The 18,914-nt window shown below is 41.9% G+C and overlaps 1 protein-coding gene across 4 annotated transcripts; it reads right to left on the bottom strand.

Moving 5' to 3' along the window:
* Nucleotides 1-239: 239 nt before the first annotated feature.
* defi8 (Differentially expressed in FDCP 8 homolog) lies at nt 240-18,148 on the bottom strand. Of its 4 annotated transcripts, none has more exon segments than NM_001173570.1 (12): nt 240-1,646; nt 1,943-2,052; nt 2,205-2,345; nt 6,817-6,897; nt 7,386-7,499; nt 8,137-8,264; nt 8,769-8,933; nt 9,271-9,412; nt 11,556-11,705; nt 11,932-12,029; nt 14,039-14,164; nt 18,013-18,148. In NM_001173570.1, coding segments are annotated over 11 exon segments (1,335 nt in total). In that variant the 5' UTR covers nt 14,151-14,164; nt 18,013-18,148; the 3' UTR covers nt 240-1,552.
* Nucleotides 18,149-18,914: the final 766 nt, after the last annotated feature.

The raw sequence follows: 18,914 nt of genomic DNA, 5'->3' as shown, positions 1-18,914 counted from the left end.
AAATACCGAATCCTACTCGTTACTCCACGTGCTTGATCTAGCCTCGGCGATGTCACTTTTCTTTGGAGCCGACTTCACCGTGGGCTTTGAACCACGGAGGTGGGAGGCAGTCCGGTTCTGAAACGAACGCACACCTGTCCAAACTCCTGCCCCCATGGTAACCCGGGCCAGATAATTGAATCCCCTCATTCACTGGTCACATTTTCCACGATGATCAGACAGAAACAATCTCTCAGCTGTTTTTTTGTTTTTTTAAACAGTTTACTGTTGGTACACTGTTCAAAACAACATTTAGTATGGCCACGGTACATAGTAATATTTGCATTAGGCCTGGAGCAGAGGGCTACATTGGCAAAGGCTGCCAGTGTCAGCTAAAACACTCCTCACAACAGAATTTATTAATACACTATTCATGCTTAACGTCACATGATCTTAGAATTCATGTTTATATCTGGATTTTCACTAACACATGGAACATTACACTTGCATGTTATCAAGATCATTACCTAGAGACAAACATAACACAGCCAAACACTCATTATTTTAAAACAAATAATTTGTCAACATAAACATTTACATGCTCATGTGTCCAGAAGTATCATTCGTCAGCTCAAAGAATGTGCCATATTTTGAGGCAAGCTACAAAACACCCCACAAAAATACTGTTAAATTGATGACTTGATCAATGGGTAAATGCACACAGTGTTCAATTAGAATTCCAGCACACAATGTCACCTTAAGATATAGTTAATCAGCACATCATGAGCTCTCCTTGACTTTACCCTCTTGACATTGTTTACATGACTGCCCAATAATTCTACTGTAAAAGCTACTGCATTAAAGTTGCCTAAGACATAACATACAAACCACATGTTCTCTTCTCAAGTGTTTCAGGCAGATCATTTTGTGGTGTTCAAACAAATAATCAAAACCAATTTTAGTGTCATTGTCCATCACGTAACATTGTTTCACAACAGGAGGGGGTGAAATACCTCATGCCCATAGGGAAGCAGTTTTGAAGAGTTACGACCTAACCTCATTAGAAATACCTGGCTCTTGTTATCGATGTCAGTTAAGGCCTGGAGGTGAATGGTAGTTTTGTTAAATTAATTTGTTAAGATAATTGGAATTTAACACCTACTTCAGGGTAGTTAAAGATATTAGAATGTTAAGAGGTAAAGACAGTTATGTGACCCACATTGCAGTTCATGCCTGCAGCATGATGCCCATGATGCCCATTCTCACACAGTAACACACATACTGTACAACATTGGCTTAGTGCTCAGGGTGTTTCTGTGGGCTATACAATGCAGCCAGTCTCAGAGTATCACACTTCATTACCAGATCATATAAAACTCTAGTATCCTGCTACCATCTTCCGTAGTCCACTGAACTGGAACAAAGTACCTTGAAAACATCCCCACAAAACAACAGAGAGAGAGCTAGTCATGTTTGTGTCAGAAAAATGTCTTGATGGTCCTCAACATAAGAAAAAGTGCCATGGTCGCTCCCACAGGTGGTCAGTCACAGTGACAGGGTTAGATCGACAGGGCTACGTGTCTTTCGGATACGGCGGATCGTCGTGCTTGCGTTCGGTCATCCGGGCACATTTCGGGCAAGTTGTGGAATTGTCATAGAAACAGTCCCTAAAGAGAAACAGCACACAGGAAATAGCCAAGTGTCAACCAATCACTGATATTATACATGAACACTACATATGTCTTATAAACGTGTCTGCCAGTGGAGGCTGGTGGGAGGAGCTATAGGAGGAATGGCTCAATGTAATGGCTGGAATGGAATAAATGCAACAGAGTCGAACATGTGGTTTCCATATGTATGATGTGTTTGATACCGTTCCATTTATTCCATTCATTACAATGGGCTCATCTTCCTATAGCTCCTCCCATCAGCCTCCTCTGGTGTCCACAGATAAGGGACTGACCTGTGGAAGACAGCAGAGCAGTCGTGGCACACTGAGGTGTGGCTGTCAAACGGGAACAGGATGTCTCCCTCCTTACACAGCTCACACACAAAGCCTTTGGCTTGGCACCGCTGGAGAAGGCAAAAGACAGGGCACAGGTCAGTATCACAGGTCTCTACAGCTTCAGCAAAACATCTGCCTGCTCTGTTCCATTGGTTTTCTCCCCAGAATGATTCGGGTTCTTCCTCACCTTTGTGACAGACAAGTACTGTATACAACTCACGTCACAGTCCAGTTTGATGTGCTTGGCAAAGGTAGTGTGGATCTCTGTGAGAGAGCAGCTGAGTCTGCCACTGGAGATGTCAATCAAATCCTGCAGCGAGTACATGTCATTGTTCTCCACAAAGTGCTGGCGATCATGGAGCTGAGAGCGGAAGGGAGATTCAAATATATAGAGAGACAGAGGGAACTGAAACATTTCCATATCCATTAAATTAGGTTAACTGACTCTAAACCAACTGAATGTTAACTAAAAGAATGTAATAACTAAAAGCAATGCCTAAAATTTGAGCCCCTTTCACTGTAAAAACAAACCCTAACCTGGGACAATATTTTCTAACACTTTTTCACATTTGCATATGAACTAGAATAATCCCCTCTGGTGCTGTATGTTTCATATACCATAACTGCTCACAACTAAGCCTACATACGACTGTATGCATGTAAGAATGTACAGTAGCTGTGTAACGTCGAGGTCATCCATTAACTCACATAACTTGCATATTGACATTTATATGTGGTCTAGCATTACCAAGACCATTACCTCTTCCTAAACTCAGCAAAAAAAATAAACGTCCCTTTTTCAAGACCCTGTCTTTCAAAGATCATTTGTAAAAATCCAAATAACTTCACAGATCTTCATTGTAAAGGGTTTAAACACTGTTTCCCATTCTTGCTCAATGAACCATAAACAATTAAATGAACATGCACCTGTGTAATAATCAGCTTCTTGATAATGCCACACCGGTCAGGTGGATGGATTAACTTGGCAAAAGAGAAATACTCACTAACACATTTGTGCAAAGCATTTGAGAGAAATATACGCTTTTTGTGCACATGGACAATTTCTGGAATCTTTTATTTCAGCTCATGAAACATGGGACCAACACTTTACATGTTGCGTTTATGTTTTTGTTCAGTATTTATAGCCAAGCTATCATTGCTCATCGTGTACTTATTCCTTGTGTTAATAGCTTTTTTCTATTATGATTATAAACATGTACATTACCGGTCAAAAGTTTGGACACACTTACTCATTCAAGGGTTTTTCTTAATTTATTATATTTTCTACATTGTAGAATAATAGTGAAGACATCAAAACTATGAAATAACACATATGGAATCATGTAGTAACCCCAAAAAAAGTGTTAAACAAATCCAAATATATTTTATATTTGAGATTCTTCAAATAGCCACCCTTTGCCTTGATGACAGCTTTGCACATTCTTGGCATTCACTCAACCAGCTTCATGAGGTAGTCATCTGGAATGCATTTCAATTAACAGGTGTGCCTTCTTAAAAGTTAATTTGTGGAATTTATTTCCTTCTTAATGCGCTTGAGCCAATCAGTTTTGTTGTGAACAAGGTAGGGGTGGTATACAGAAAAACAGCTCAAAACAGCTCAAATAAGCAAAGAGAAATGACAGTTCATCATTACTTTAAGACATGAAGTGCAGTCAATACAGAACATTTCAAGAACTTTGAAAGTTTCTTCAAGTGCAGTCGCAAAAACCATCAAGCGCTATGATGAAACTGGCTCTCATGAGGACCACAACAGGAAAGGAAGACCCAGAGTTACCTCTGCTGCAGAGGATAAGTTCATTAGAGTTAACTGCATCTCATATTGCAGCCCAAATAAATACTTCACAGAGTTCAAGTAACGGACACATAAACATCATCTGTTCAGAGGAGACTGCGTGAATCAGACCATCATGGTCGAATTTCTACAAAGAAACCACTACTAAAGGACACCAAAAAGAAGAAGAGACTTGCTTGGGCCAAGAAAAACGAGCAATGGACATTAGACCGGTAAAAATGTGTCCTTTGGTCTGATGAGTCCAAATTGGAGATTATTGGTCCCAACCGCCGTGTCTTTGTAAGACGTGGTGTGGGTGAACGGATGATCTCCGCATGTGCATTTCCCAACGTAAAGCATGGAGTAGGAGGAGGTGCTTTGCTGGTGACACGGTCTGTGATTTATTTAGAATTCAAGGCACACTTAACCAGCATGGCTACCACAGCATTCTGCAGCGATACGCCATTCCATCTGGTTCGGGCTTAGTGAGACGATCATTTGTTTTTCAACAAGACAATGACCAATTCAACAAGACAATGACCAATCCAGGCTGTGTAAGGACTATTTTACCAATAATTAGAGTGATGGAGTGCTGCATCAGATGACCTGGCCTCCACAATCCCCCCCGACCTCAACCAAATTGAGCTGGTTTGGGACGAGTCAGACCGCAGAGTGAAGGAAAAGCAGCCAACAAATGCTCAGCATATGTGGGAACTCCTTCAAGACCGTTAGTTAAGCATTCCAGGTGAATCTGGTTGAGAGAATACCAAGAGTGTGCAAAGTTGTCATCAAGGAAAAGGGTGGCTATTTGAACAATCTCAAAAACAAATAAATATATTTTATATAACACTTTGATTACTACATGATTCCATATGTACTATTTCATAGTTTTGATGTCTTCACTATTATTCTACAATGTGGAAAATAGTAAAAATAAAGAAAAACCTTTGAATGAGTAGGTGTTCTAAAACGTTTGACCGGTTGTGTGTGTGTGTGTGTGTGTGTGTGTGTGTGTATGTATGTATGTATGTATGCATGTATATATATATATACACACACACTGCTCAAAAAAATAAAGGGAACACTTAAACAACACATCCTAGATCTGAATGAATGAAATAATCTTATTAAATACTTTTTTCTTTACATAGTTGAATGTGCTGACAACAAAATCACACAAAAATAATCAATGGAAATCCAATTTATCAACCCATGGAGGTCTGGATTTGGAGTCACACTCAAAATTAAAGTGGAAAACCACACTACAGGCTGATCCAACTTTGATGTAATGTCCTTAAAACAAGTCAAAATGAGGCTCAGTAGTGTGTGTGGCCTCCACGTGCCTGTATGACCTCCCTACAACGCCTGGGCGTGCTCCTGATGAGGTGGCGGATGGTCTCCTGAGGGATCTCCTCCCAGACCTGGACTAAAGCATCCGCCAACTCCTGGACAGTCTGTGGTGAAACGTGGCATTGGTGGATGGAGCGAGACATGATGTCCCAGATGTGCTCAATTGGATTCAGGTCTGGGGAACGGGCGGGCCAGTCCATAGCATCAATGCCTTCCTCTTGCAGGAACTGCTGACACACTCCAGCCACATGAGGTCTAGCATTGTCTTGCATTAGGAGGAACCCAGGGCCAACCGCACCAGCATATGGTCTCACAAGGGGTCTGAGGATCTCATCTCGGTACCTAATGGCAGTCAGGCTACCTCTGGCGAGCACATTGAGGGCTGTGCGGCCCCCCAAAGAAATGCCACCCCACACCATGACTGACCCACCGCCAAACCGGTCATGCTGGAGGATGTTGCAGGCAGCAGAACGTTCTCCACGGCGTCTCCAGACTCTGTCACGTCTGTCACATGCTCAGTGTGAACCTGCTTTCATCTGTGAAGAGCACAGGGCGCCAGTGGCGAATTTGCCAATCTTGGTGTTCTCTGGCAAATGCCAAACGTCCTGCACGGTGTTGGGCTGTAAGCACAACCCCCACCTGTGGACGTCAGGCCCTCATACCACCCTCATGGAGTCAGTTTCTGACCGTTTGAGCAGACATATGCACATTTGTGGCCTGCTGGAGGTCATTTTGCAGGGCTCTGGCAGTGCTTCTCCTGCTCCTCCTTGCACAAAGGCAGAGGTAGCGGTCCTGCTGCTGGGTTGTTGCCCTCCTACGGCCTCCTCCACGTCTCCTGATGTACTGGCCTGTCTCCTGGTAGCGCCTCCATGCTCTGGACACTACGCTGACAGACACAGCAAACCTTCTTGCCACAGCTTGCATTGATGTGCCATCCTGGATGAGCTGCACTACCTGAGCCACTTGTGTGGGTTGTAGACTCCGTCTCATGCTACCACTAGAGTGAAAGCACCGCCAGCATTCAAAAGTGACCAAAACATCAGCCAGGAAGCATAGGAACTGAGAAGTGGTCTGTGGTCCCCACCTGCAGAACCAGTCCTTTATTGGGGGTGTCTTGCTAATTGCCTATAATTTCCACCTGTTGTCTATTCCATTTGCACAACAGCATGTGAAATTTATTGTCAATCAGTGTTGCTTCCTAAGTGGACAGTTTGATTTCACAGAAGTGTGATTGACTTGGAGTTACATTGTGTTGTTTAAGTGTTCCCTTATATATATATATATATTTTTTTTCTTTCTTCTTCTTTATTGTATTCTGCATTGTTGGGAAGGGCCCGTAAGTAAGCATTTTACTTAGTCTACATCTGTTGTTTACGAAGCATGTGATAATTTAAACTTGATTTGATTCTTATATCAGTATGTTATTAATAAAAGGCCAGAGGGTGGCGCTGTTGCAGCACATACTATCAGCCATGACCTCAGCAAAAATTGGTTCCTCTGGGTTGTTTAACAATAAATACTGCTGCAAGAACCTTATGCAAGGCACTGGACGCAAATGCAATATCCTTTATACTGATTTTGGAATGTGATATTTATGTGATATTATGGCTGTGGTGAAGATGTCGTGGGGGTGTTGGGATGATGTCGGGGTGTTGTGATGATGTGTTGATATTGCGGGGATGTTGCTGACCTGCAGTAGCAGCCGTGCCTCCATGGCCTCCTTACAGGTGATGAAGTAGGGCTTCATCAGTAGGATGTCCTGACGGAGCTTCTGCAGGGAGGAACACATTCACACACAAGCCATCAGTCACACCTTGATTCCATGGGCCAATGTCAGACACAACATGTTCTTTGGGAAATCGCTTTTGAATGTGCCCCCCATCCCATACTTCTAATTTCATGGAACTATTTTTATTATATACCATAAGCAAGTGTTTTTCCTTCTCTGGCCCTCCAATCTCCCCAATGACAGAAACAGCTGTCTGTCTGCCTCAGTATTCTAACCCTCACCACAAAACACACTGGCACAAATAGAACTGCTGACTGGTGAGAATCTCCTGAAAACAAAAGCCTGGTCTACTGTTTGATAGTACAGACAAGGAAGAGCTCCCAAAACAAGTTCTATAGCAAACCCAGACTTCATCCCAGTTTATATGGAGTGGAAATAGAGGGCAAACCAAAAACTGTACAAAAAGACAAAAACACATTTTAATGAATTTATGGCACAAAAAGAGTCCCTGTTGCTGATATGTCACCTACCCTGATCTCCACTAGTTCCTCCACAAAGTTGAAGAGCAGTGGGTTGACCTCCCTCAGTTTCAATACAGGCCGAGGAATCATCAGGGCCAGGTAACGCATGGAGGAACGACATACCTGACCAGAGAGCAGGGGACACACCGTTAGATAGAACTGCACAGAATGCAAATAGTCAAACACAGACGCTAAGAAAACACAACAGTGTTTTAATGTGTTCTGTCTCCATGTGATACACTATAATAGGGTTCTATGCTCTCAACATCATAGGATCATTATTATTCCTGGCTTCAGGCCTGCTTCTTCAGTGATCTTTATCCATTACACAGTCACCAAAGGAAACAGCGGTGCATTCTCTTACCAGCTGCTCATAATGTAATATAATGTAGAGTTTGTTGAAGTTCCTAGTTGTGTAAACATCATGTAATATAATGTAGAGTTTGTTGAAGTTCCTAGTTGGGTAAACATCATGTAATATAATGTAGAGTTTGTTGAAGTTCCTGGTTGGGTAAACATCATGTAATATAATGTAGAGTTTGTTGAAGTTCCTAGTTGGGTAAACATCATGTAATATAATGTAGAGTTTGTTGAAGTTCCTGGTTGGGTAAACATCATGTAATATAATGTAGAGTTTGTTGAAGTTCCTGGTTGGGTAAACATCATGTAATATAATGTAGAGTTTGTTGAAGTTCCTGGTTGGGTAAAATTCTATATTGATAAGGAAAAACAGTGTTCCATTAGCATCTCTCTTTGGTACCTTGCGTGGCTCAAACTCCCAGTTGTGGATGACGCGTGCAGGGATGACAGCGGTGTCATTCCAGTGGCAGGTGCTACAGTAGTACTGGCCCGTGTAGTCACACTGCCTGGCCTCGCTGGGTACGCCCCCTACAGGACAACACAATACAGTGCAGCATGGGGCTCCGTGAGCGATTATAACGCCACACAACTCTCACTGACGTAACTGTCTCAGAGACAACTCTCACAGTCACACACAACTCACTGATCATGCAACTAACACTGTCACAACACATTACAAAACAAATATTTTCCTAACCGCAACATAATTAAACTCTTAATGAGATACTACAACTCAACATAGCTGAGAATGACTAAGTGCTCTAGCTAAATCTCTTCAGATCCCCACAGAGGAACACTAAGACTTATTGGGCTCCAGGTTTATCTTGTACAGTACAGTAGGTTTAGTCACAGTCTGTGAGAGGAGAAGAATGTCCACACAGCCCTACAGGCCATTGACCCAGAGGTTAGGCATTGCTTTTATAACTCTGTTATTAATACAACAAGGGTCCATAGACTTCATGCCCATATATTTCAATTTGTGCTGACTGCTAATTGGCTATCAAGTCGATCTCATAAAGGCTGAACACTCACTTAGTGACACAGGTGTGCGGCACTCGGCACAGCGGTAGTCCTGCCGGTCCAGCCCGATCTCTGGGCAGATGCTGAGCTCGTACTCTGACTGGTGGCTGACCTTTGACCTCACACAGGGCTTGTTGATGAGGTTCAAGCACTTGCTATGGCAACGGTAGTAACAACCTGCGAGAGGAACAGGGGGACAGAGATTAGTCAACAGCTACTACTGTTTTAAAATTCAATATATGACTTAAGATTTGAGAGAAAGTTGGCCATACAGTACACCAATTCATTCAATTTCTCTCTCCAACTCAATTAATTCATCAGGGCCACCGTTGACCAATAGAAGGCCTCAGGAGGGCAGTGTTGCCTAGCAACTGAACGCCATTCAGTTTTGGTTGCTTAGCAATGCTCTCTCTTTTATATGTTTACCCAAGTTCAACCATACAGCTGTAACAGTTCAGTGTCCATGAGGTTTTACCACTGAGAACATTTTGGCTTAGTTTTAATGCACTCCTACCTGCGCAGGTGTACCAGGTCTGGATGAGGCCCCAGATGATAGTGCTGCACTTGTCACACGTCTGTTTCACACTCTTGCTCTTCTCCTTGGAGAAACGATGCTCCAATAGCACCCTCAGGTTTGGCTCATCCTCTTCAGGGTCCTGTTGAGTGACAAGGAGCAGAGCCAATCAGAACGCAGCACAAGAGCACAGCATTGTGTCAGAGGCCTACACTACAGTCTCTGTTAATCAACTGGACGAGTTCACTGCAGCACTTTCAACCCCTCATTCTCAGTGTGTGAATGACACCAAAACAACCCATATTTAAAACAATTCAGGCAATCCCATCAGAATCCAGACACTGCATGAGATATAAAGGGGTGGTTTCACATGTTCTTTTTTTAAGTTAGATGTGACAAACACAGAGAGAGTCTGACATAAAATGAGGAAACATGGACACGAAGAGCAAAACTAGACTTACAGTGCCTTCAGAAGGTATTCATACCCCTTGTCTTATTCCACATTTTGTTGTTACAGCCTGAATGAAAAATTCTTTAAATTGATTTCTCCTCTCTCACCCATCTAAAGACAATACCCCATAATGACAAAGTGAAAACATGTTTTACAAAGTTTTGCAAATATTTTGAAAACAAAATACAGAAACATCTCATTTACATAAGTATTCAGACCCCCGAGTCAATACATGTTAGAATCACCTTTTGCAGTGATTACAGCTGAGTCTTTTCGGGTAAGTCTAAGCACTTTGCAACCTGGATTGTTCCATCTTTTTAAAATTCTTCAAGCTCTATAAAGTTGGTTGTTGATCATGGCTAGACAGCCATTTTCAAGTCTTGCCATAGATTTTCAAGTTGATTTAAGTAAAAACTAACTAGGCCACTCAGGAACATTCAACGTCATCTTGGTAAGCAACTCCAGTGTATATTTAGCCTTGTGTGTTAGGTTATTGTCCTGCTGAAAGGTGAATTTGTCTCCCAGAGTCTGTTGGAAAGCAGACTGAACCAGGTTTTCCTCTAGGATTTAGCCTGTGCTTAGCTCTATACCATTTATTTTTATGCTAAAAAGAACTCACTAGTCCTTGCCGATGACAAGCATACCCATAACATGATGCAGCCACCACCATGCTTGAAATATGTAGAGTGGTATTCAGTGACGTGTTGTGTTTGCCCCAAACATAACACTTTGTATTCAGGACATGAAGTTAATTTCTTAGCCACATTTTTTACAGTTTTACTTTAGTGCCTTGTTGCAAACAGGATGCATGTTTTGGAATATTCTTATTCCGTACAGGCATCCTTCTTTTTAATCTGGCATTAAGGTTCGTATTGTAGAGTAGCTACAATGTTGATGATCCATCTTCAGTTTACTCCTATCAAAGCCTTTAAACTCTGTAACTGTTTTAAAGTCACCATTGGCCTCATGGTGAAATCCCTGAGCGGTCTCCTTCCTCTCCGGCAACTGAGTTAGGAAGGGCGCCTGTATCATTGTAGTGACTGAGCGTATTGATATGCCATCCAAAGTGTAATTAATACGTTTACCATGCGCTCAAAGAGATATTTCAATGTCTGGTTTTTTTACTCAACTACCAATAGGTGCCCTTCTTTGCAAGGCATTGGAAAACCTCCCTGGTCTTTGTGGTTGAATCTGTGTTTGAAATTCATTGCTCGACTGAGGGACCTTACAGTTAATTGTGAGTGTGGGGTACAGTGATAAGGTAGTCATTTAAAACAGTTATGTTAAACACGATTATTGCACACCATTATTGATTCCATGCAACTTTTGTGACTTGTTAAGCAAATGTTTACTCCTGAACTTATTTAGGCTTGCCATCACAAAGGGGTTGCATAGTTATTGACTCAAGACATTTCAGCTTTTCATTATTTCAGCTTTTCAAAAACATAATTCCACTTTGACATTATTGGGTATTGGGTGTAGGCCAGTGACCCAACATCTCAATTTAATAAATGTAAAATTTAGGCTGTAAAACAACAAAATGTGGAAAAAGTCAAGGGGTGTGACCACTTTCTGAAGGCACTGTATGTTACACACTAATATTGTATTGACATTTCAAGAGGTAGTGAATGATTTGTGAATGGCTTTCATGCATACACAGTTCACAAGTAAGTGCTCTGAAAACATTTTTTACTTGTTTTTTTTAAGTTGGTCGACTCGTCTACGTAGATACGACTACCTTCTTGCCATCTACCTCCCATTACTAATTTCTTACCCCCTTAACTCATGGCCTCTGGGTAGTTCAATACATCCCTCCAGCCTCCCCTGGTCTTACCTTGAGCTCCTGTAGTTTGAGCCGTAGGTGGATGAGTTTGACCACAGTGTCCTTCTGTCTCTCTGAATGCTCAGGCAGCTCCAGGATTAATCTCTTACACTCCTCTATGGCCATCTTCAGCTGCTCAATGTCCAATGCTACAAACGAGTCCTGCACAAGGACATACAGTAGAAACACACAAACACACATAAGTCCATGCATGGGCAGACACGGCACCAAATCTCACATTAACACATACTGATTGCCATTTAAACTGCACATAGACAAGTGTATCCATCACAGTCGTGTTTTCACTAAGAAATACTTTTCATGCAACCACACTGACTGGTCAGTGGTTCACCAACATCCAAAATGGCCGTATAAGGATTGTCCTTACGACAGGTCGAGAGAAGTGGTCCTCTGCCAGTCCCAGGTCCATGGCTCGGACCAAACTCTGGCTTCGGCTCTCAGAGGAGAAGAGCTCAGGTCTCAGCTCTGAGGAAAGACAGACAAGAAGTACTGTAAGCATTGTTCTCCCTCTCGCACACACACACACACACACACACACACACACACACACACACACACACACACACACACACACACACACACACACACACACACACACACACACACACACACACACACACACGACATTTGTCTAAAAGGAGTTTCACTCAGTGGATAAAGCAGTCAGAAGATACTGTTTTTATATAAATACGTGCTCTGTTTAAAACCAGAGGGAAACAGGGAAGGACTACTGCCTTTGAAGTGCTAAAGGTTGCTAGGTAACAGACTTAAGGCTATACAGCCTCAAGATTAACAGGCAGATATGACTAACCTAACAGTCGGATGTGGGCCTGGATGTGGGCCAGACATCAGCTTACGCTCCCAGAGTTTCCACCTCACCTATTGGATTTAACAAAGGCTATCGTCCCTGATTTGCAATAATCTTATTCTTCTACGTAAAATTATTTGGGACACGTTTATGCTACTTCATTAAAGGGTTTGACAACAAAGAACTTAGAATTATAGTACAAAGGCAAGTCATGCCAGATAGAAGCTTTATTTTCTGACACCAACTCAAACGTGGGATTCTGTATTACCAGACTAATCACACAGATCAAAGCATTCTGACAATCTGATAAAGAAAGTTCTTCTTGGTTTAGCTTGGCTCCCAACTTCAGCACCAGAACATACACAGTTCAGCTCTTCAGTCATTAAATCAAAGGGAGTGCTGGTAGGCCTGGGGGCATGTAAACTGATCAAATATTGAAAGCCTTTGAGGAACCTGAGAGAGGCTTTAAGCCATTTTGTGTGGTTTTGTGTCAGGGTACAGAGTACCAGATATTGCATGAGGGCTAACCTCTTTGAAGCTCTAAGCTTCTACATCGCCAAAGACCACTTCCTGATAAAAATGTGCTTCCCAAAGCGTTTACTTTTGGCTGTAACAGACGCCTCAACACAGTAAGAAACAGATCTATTAGGGCTAAAGATCCAGAGGGACAAGATTCCCCTCCTATCATAACATAATTCTGAAAATACAGAGATGCTACATGACTTTGCAATTACATCAACAGTTAGCCTGGACCACAAACAGATGTCTACCCCCGGCAAGAAGCATTTTGGATGTCTAACAACTGACTAGTTCATCAGATAGACCTAAAGAAAGAACATATCATTAAACAAACAAACAACATTCAGCAGGTAGTGGTCTCAAATTAGCCTGTATCAAGTAAACCCATAGCTAATCTCCCTATCTAGGCCTGCACATTGTTTGTACCTGCATACACCTCAGATGGCATCATGGTAGTGAGAGACAAGATATCCTGAGTCGCTGGCTGCCAGAGAGAGCTGGAGAGGCAGACAGATGCAGCTGAAGCCTAGACAGTGTTCTAGTGAACTGAGCTAAGTGTAGGCATATGATTACAGGAATCGTTCTGAACCACAGTACTACCTAATGCTCCTGTCTCAGTTCCTCTCATTACTTTTGGCCCACAACTACAGATCCAGGGTCAGTTGGTGTTGTTGATGAGCTCATAATGGTTAGGGCGCTGTTGCAAGAGTGGTACTAAATCAGATATTAAGCAACAGAGATGTGAAAAAACAGCAGCCTTCTTCCTCTTTCAGTCTATGCTGTTGTTCAGCTGTACAGTCAGTCACATCATTTCAAAATGTATAGATTGTTCCATCTCTTGCAGACTATAATTCTGCAGACAAAGCTTGCTCTGGTACCGGTTGCAGCTTTAATCTTGCAGATGCAGCCTGGCTGCACAGACAACATGAACTGACTTCACACCAGGCTACTGCAATACTGCTGCAGTGTCATCAGCCCATCCATTCTCCAGGCCTTTGCTGAGATGAGTAAGACACACAGAATCTGCCTCTGCATTCTCTTCTCATCACATGGCAATCACATTCAGCACTGGTGTTAATTCATTTCACATGTATACTGGGACCCATCAATGAACTAGGCTACTACCCAACCCACCAGTCAAACTCACCATCTTGAGGGGGGATTTTACCCCCTGGGGGGCCGCCCTCCTCCTCCTCCCCCCGGTCAAAGGGGTTGAGGCGGGCTTGGCGAAAAGAAGCAGGTCTCTCATGATATTCCATCTCACCGGCTACATCTGTGGAAGACAACACATGGGCAAACAGTCATGAACCAGGAGGACGAGAGACACATGGACTAGACAACGGGTCGCTCTCACTTGACACTCCCTCAAGGACAAAGTGGTTATTTTCTATCCAGTCAATAAGGCTGTATTGCCATTTATTGCTTTGGTATTTGATACTGTGAGTGTTGATCTTCCCTGTTTTATAGATGAAGGTGAACTACCATAAGCATGAGGACATGGGTACAGAGGATTGGTACTCAGGCATGGTTGATATGCCATGTTATGATGTCTTGTAGGGATCAGATATTGACACGTCATTTGCATTATGACAACAGACACATAACCGTAGCACAGTCATCAGAGCTGCAGGATCAGCTCAGATGAGCGACCGCACTGTCTGAAAACAAGCAAGACCCCCATTAAAAGTAATAGTTTAGGGGGTTGTCACCGTTTTTGCTTTGACTTAAAGCCTAAACATGTCCACAAACACTATTTTATGATTTTACATGCATTTTAGAAGGTATTTTATCAGAGGTGGGACCAAGTCACTATTATTCGAGTCACAAGCAAGTGTCAAGTCACAAGATGAGCCTCGAGTCCCAAGTAGAACGGGTCAAGACTCGAGTCAAGTCCAAGTCGTGCATTCTAAGAGCAAGTCAAGTCTCAAGTTAAAAAAAATAAAACTATAGACGCAACGCCTTGTTCAACTACAAATCTTTGTTTATTTATTGAGTCTACAAAACATACCTTTTGACTATTTTGTCTACAGCACATTCTTGATGATGTAATTGTAAAATAGGGACCTTGCAGCAGTCATAAGGGCGTGACATCAGCAGAAGACGCTCAGAGTGTAGACCTATTTACATGTCTTGGTGATCCAATGGTGAAAGCGCCATATCATACAAAATATACAAATAGATTTACCTAATATACACCGGCAATAACCCAAAAGAAATAGCCTCAGGGCAGGTTAAGCCTGATACACTCTGAACAGACACAGGTAGAGGGCCAGACTGTACAGCCTCCCCCTGAGAAAGCAAATCGAATCTAACAGGAAGACCTACATTATATAAGCACTTGGCACCCAAGACCATACAATTAGCAATTACAACCAATAAACTGGTTCTAAAATGTAAAAGGACATTTCCACATCCGTCTTAAATCAGACTTAATGATTATTCATTATATTTCAACACCATGCATTCATGGAACAATCATTTGTTCACGCACAACAAACATGACAGAGACATATGACACAGACACACAGAACTCCGACATAACCCAGGGAATATGAACAAAGGAAACCATACATTTAATTAAATAAACAGAACTTCAACCTCATGAGTCTTACGAACGTTCATGTGCACTATACACATCGCGCCAACTCACAGCAGAGTAACTAATGGTTGGCTAAATGAAATGGTATCGATCGTATGTTCATCAAACCAGAAACAGACATGTCTACGTGTTGCAATAAACGGTATGGGGATAGAATTATGAAACTTTAGCAATTATTTTAGTATTCGATGGAATATAGATTTACCTCATAGGGCCAATGCATTTCAACGCGTGAAAGCAACAGCAAACGTTTAAACAACAGGAAAATGGGGGTGGGTATAATTTGTGGAACGTTCCAACAGGAATCTGTAACAAAAACTTTGTAAAGTACAAGGTTGCCAACAAACGCATACAAAGTAACATGATCAATTCACCTAGCTTCCGAATAGGCATCAACTCACCATGTAACTTATTCTTAATGTTTGTCCATAGGCTACCAGAGTGTGGACAGACATTTTTCAGAATAAAACGTGGTGAGTGAAAAACTTAATGAAATAGCCCACTCCCTACCCGGTATCTTTGGCTGGCCTTCGCTTCATAATCGTCGCCAAACCCACTGGCTCCAGGTCATCTACAAGACCCTGCTAGGTAAAGTCCCCCCTTATCTCCGCTCACCGGTCACCATAGCAGCACCTACCTGTAGCACGCGCTCCAGCAGGTATATCTCTCTGGTCACACCCAAAACAATTCCTCCTTTGGCCGTCTCTCTTTCCAGTTCTCTGCTGCCAATGACTGGAACGAACTACAAAAATCTCTGAAACTGGAAACACTTATCTCCCTCACTAGCTTTAAGCACAAGCTGTCAGAGCAGCTCACAGATCACTGCACCTGTACATAGCCCATCTATAATTTAGTCCAAACAACTACCTCTTCCCCTACTGTATTTATTTATTTTATTTTGCTCCTTTGCACCCCATTATCTCTATTTCTACTTTGCACTTTCTTCTACTACAAATCTACCATTCCAGTGTTTTACTTGCTATATTGTATTTACTTTGCCACCATGGACTTCTTTGCCTTTACCTCCCTTATCTCACCTCATTTGCTCACATCGTACATAGACTTATTTTTCTACTGTATTATTGACTGTATATTTGTTTTACTCCATGTGTAACTCTGTGTTGTTGTATGTTGTCGAACTGCTTTGCTTTATCTTGGCCAGGTCGCAATTGTAAATGAGAACTTGTTCTCAACTTGCCTACCTGGTTAAATAAAGGTGAAATAAAATAAAATAAATACAAAATCATATTCTGCCGCTATACAACTTTGTATGCGTTGTTTGTTGGCAACCTTGTTATTTACGAAGTTGTTGGAACAGATTCCTGTTGGAACTTTCCAAGAATTATACCCACCCGGTAAAAAAGCGCTCTTCACTAGCAGGAGTTTGGAGAGCAACAAGTGAAAATCCGCGCAGGAGGCTATGGTGCGTCTTCGCCACAGTAATAATACATTTTAACAACAAATTCCCAATGCCAGCTTCATAAGTAAATTACCAATTTCAAGCAATTGTTACATACCAAAACACCAGTAGGCCTATGATAATAAGTGTTGCCCCATTGCTGGTAAGTTTACAAAGTAAACCGTTAATATTCTTGATCACCAATTTTTTTTTGGCGCTGCATATTTATTTATTATGACAATCGTCTCTTCCTACAATTAGACGTTTGCGCTGCACTCGATCGTATAGTTGCACAGCAAATCATCAATCGCTTCGCTAGCTCATCCGACCTGTGATGATTGACAGTTTGCTAGTCCAATCAGAGTGCCGCGTGTGCGTTTCACTAGCCAATCTGTTGCAGGTATTTTGCAAGGGCGACGCTGCAGCTTCTGTCTCTGGCTACTTGTGGAAGTCAATCCACGTATACTTTGTGCCACAAAATGAGTGACAAAACATTAGAAAACCTGGCCAGATAATTTTAATTCATCAATCTCAGGCCAAAGTCGAGTCATTTTATTTTCTATTAAGTCATCAAATTTGTTACTTGAGTCGAAGCCACTGAGTCCACGACTTTGTTGTATACAGACAATTGGTATACAACCCGTATAATTCTATGACAATATTTTAGGTTGACAATTCTATTAAATCATTTTTGATATCACATGCCTTACTTTTATTTTTCTGCATAACTAAAATCAGGAGTATGCCTCAACTGTCGTTTATCCAATTTAGACTGTTTTGGATATCTCCCTGACCAATATGGCTGCCATAATCACTCCATACTGGAACTTCAAGAGTTTATACACAGTAGCCCTCTATCTAGTAATTTAATAGGATCTCAATTAGCTAGTTAGCTAACGTTACCTACGAAACGAAAGGGTAGCACGTAAGAAGGTTCCGAGTTTTAAAACATTTGAAGAGTTGCATTAGCCAGGCAGCCACAACTTTAAACGGCAATGTTATCAACATTGTTAACTATAAAAACTAAAATCACTGTAAATATTAGCTAGCTAGCTAGCAAAACTGTCGTTAGCTTAGCTAGCTAGACTACTTGCTAGCTAACATTCCCTAGACAGATAATTACCCCATTGTCGACCTCCAAACAACAAGATTTCATCCGTATGTGATTGATGTTGGACACTTTAAACGCTGTGCATTCAGTTTTATTCGCAAATATATCCTGTATCCTTCTTGGATTCTCTGTCATCAGCATCACACAGAATGATGCCAATATTTTCTCAGGATGTGTCAGCGCAGGAATACTGCTCTGCAGCGATACCTCGCGAGCAGTTTATGTAACAACAGCCATGACTGGTGTTTTGGAGGCAGTATTGGTATGCACTTGATGCATGCGTGCATGATACAACATTCATAAATCAACCTGTATAACGTGGCATTTTGTTTCTTGTATCACTAGCTCTGGTTTAACGCCTCAAAAAATGAGCTACACAAATCTGACTAGCATTTGGTGAAGATTGCTTTGGGACAGTGCTTTTTCGGGTCATTATCTGCTTGTTTTAAACCAACAGGGTCATCGTCAGCTCATGAATGCCAGAGCAAGAAAGGAAAAGATAAATCTTGCTTTTGTGTTGGGGGGTCACATTATAGAGCCACCTCTCAAGTAGCTCTTCTCATCTCTCCTCTATAATGTGTTAACAGAACTAGATATGGCCTTTACTTTGCTAACAGTGTCAAATACTTTTCCTCTACCATTTATGGCAGTGTTATCTGGCTATAACTTCCTTCCTGTGCCCCTCTATTATCATCTTTCCTCCTTGTTTCCTTTAGCAGGAGAGAACAAATAGTACCATCGAGGAAGATCTATCTAATCTAATTATTTCAACTGTTGTACTGAACTCTCCCAATTTCTGCTGGATCTTGCTGCTGGATTATCTAAAGCAGGAACACCATTCACTCGGTCAATAAGGGCACAGTGGTCAGATGACGCAGATGCTAAGTTACAGGACTGTTTTGCTAGCACAGAAT

Source organism: Salmo salar, chromosome ssa11 (assembly GCF_905237065.1).
Source record: "Salmo salar chromosome ssa11, Ssal_v3.1, whole genome shotgun sequence".
NCBI lineage: Eukaryota > Metazoa > Chordata > Actinopteri > Salmoniformes > Salmonidae > Salmo > Salmo salar.
The sequence above is the reverse complement of the archived record's forward strand: the minus strand, read 5'-3'. Positions and strand labels throughout refer to the sequence as shown.

Coding starts and splice junctions, on each gene's coding strand:
- defi8 (XM_045688841.1), bottom strand. CDS start 14,150: ATGGAATATCATGAGAGACCTGCTTCTTTTCGCCAAGCCCGCCTCAAC. Junction 11,706..11,931: donor ACCACTTCTCTCGACCTGTC/GTAAGGACAATC, acceptor GTCCTTGTGCAG/GACTCGTTTGTAGCATTGGA. Junction 8,265..8,768: donor CCGCACACCTGTGTCACTAA/GTGAGTGTTCAG, acceptor GTTGTCCTGTAG/GGGGCGTACCCAGCGAGGCC.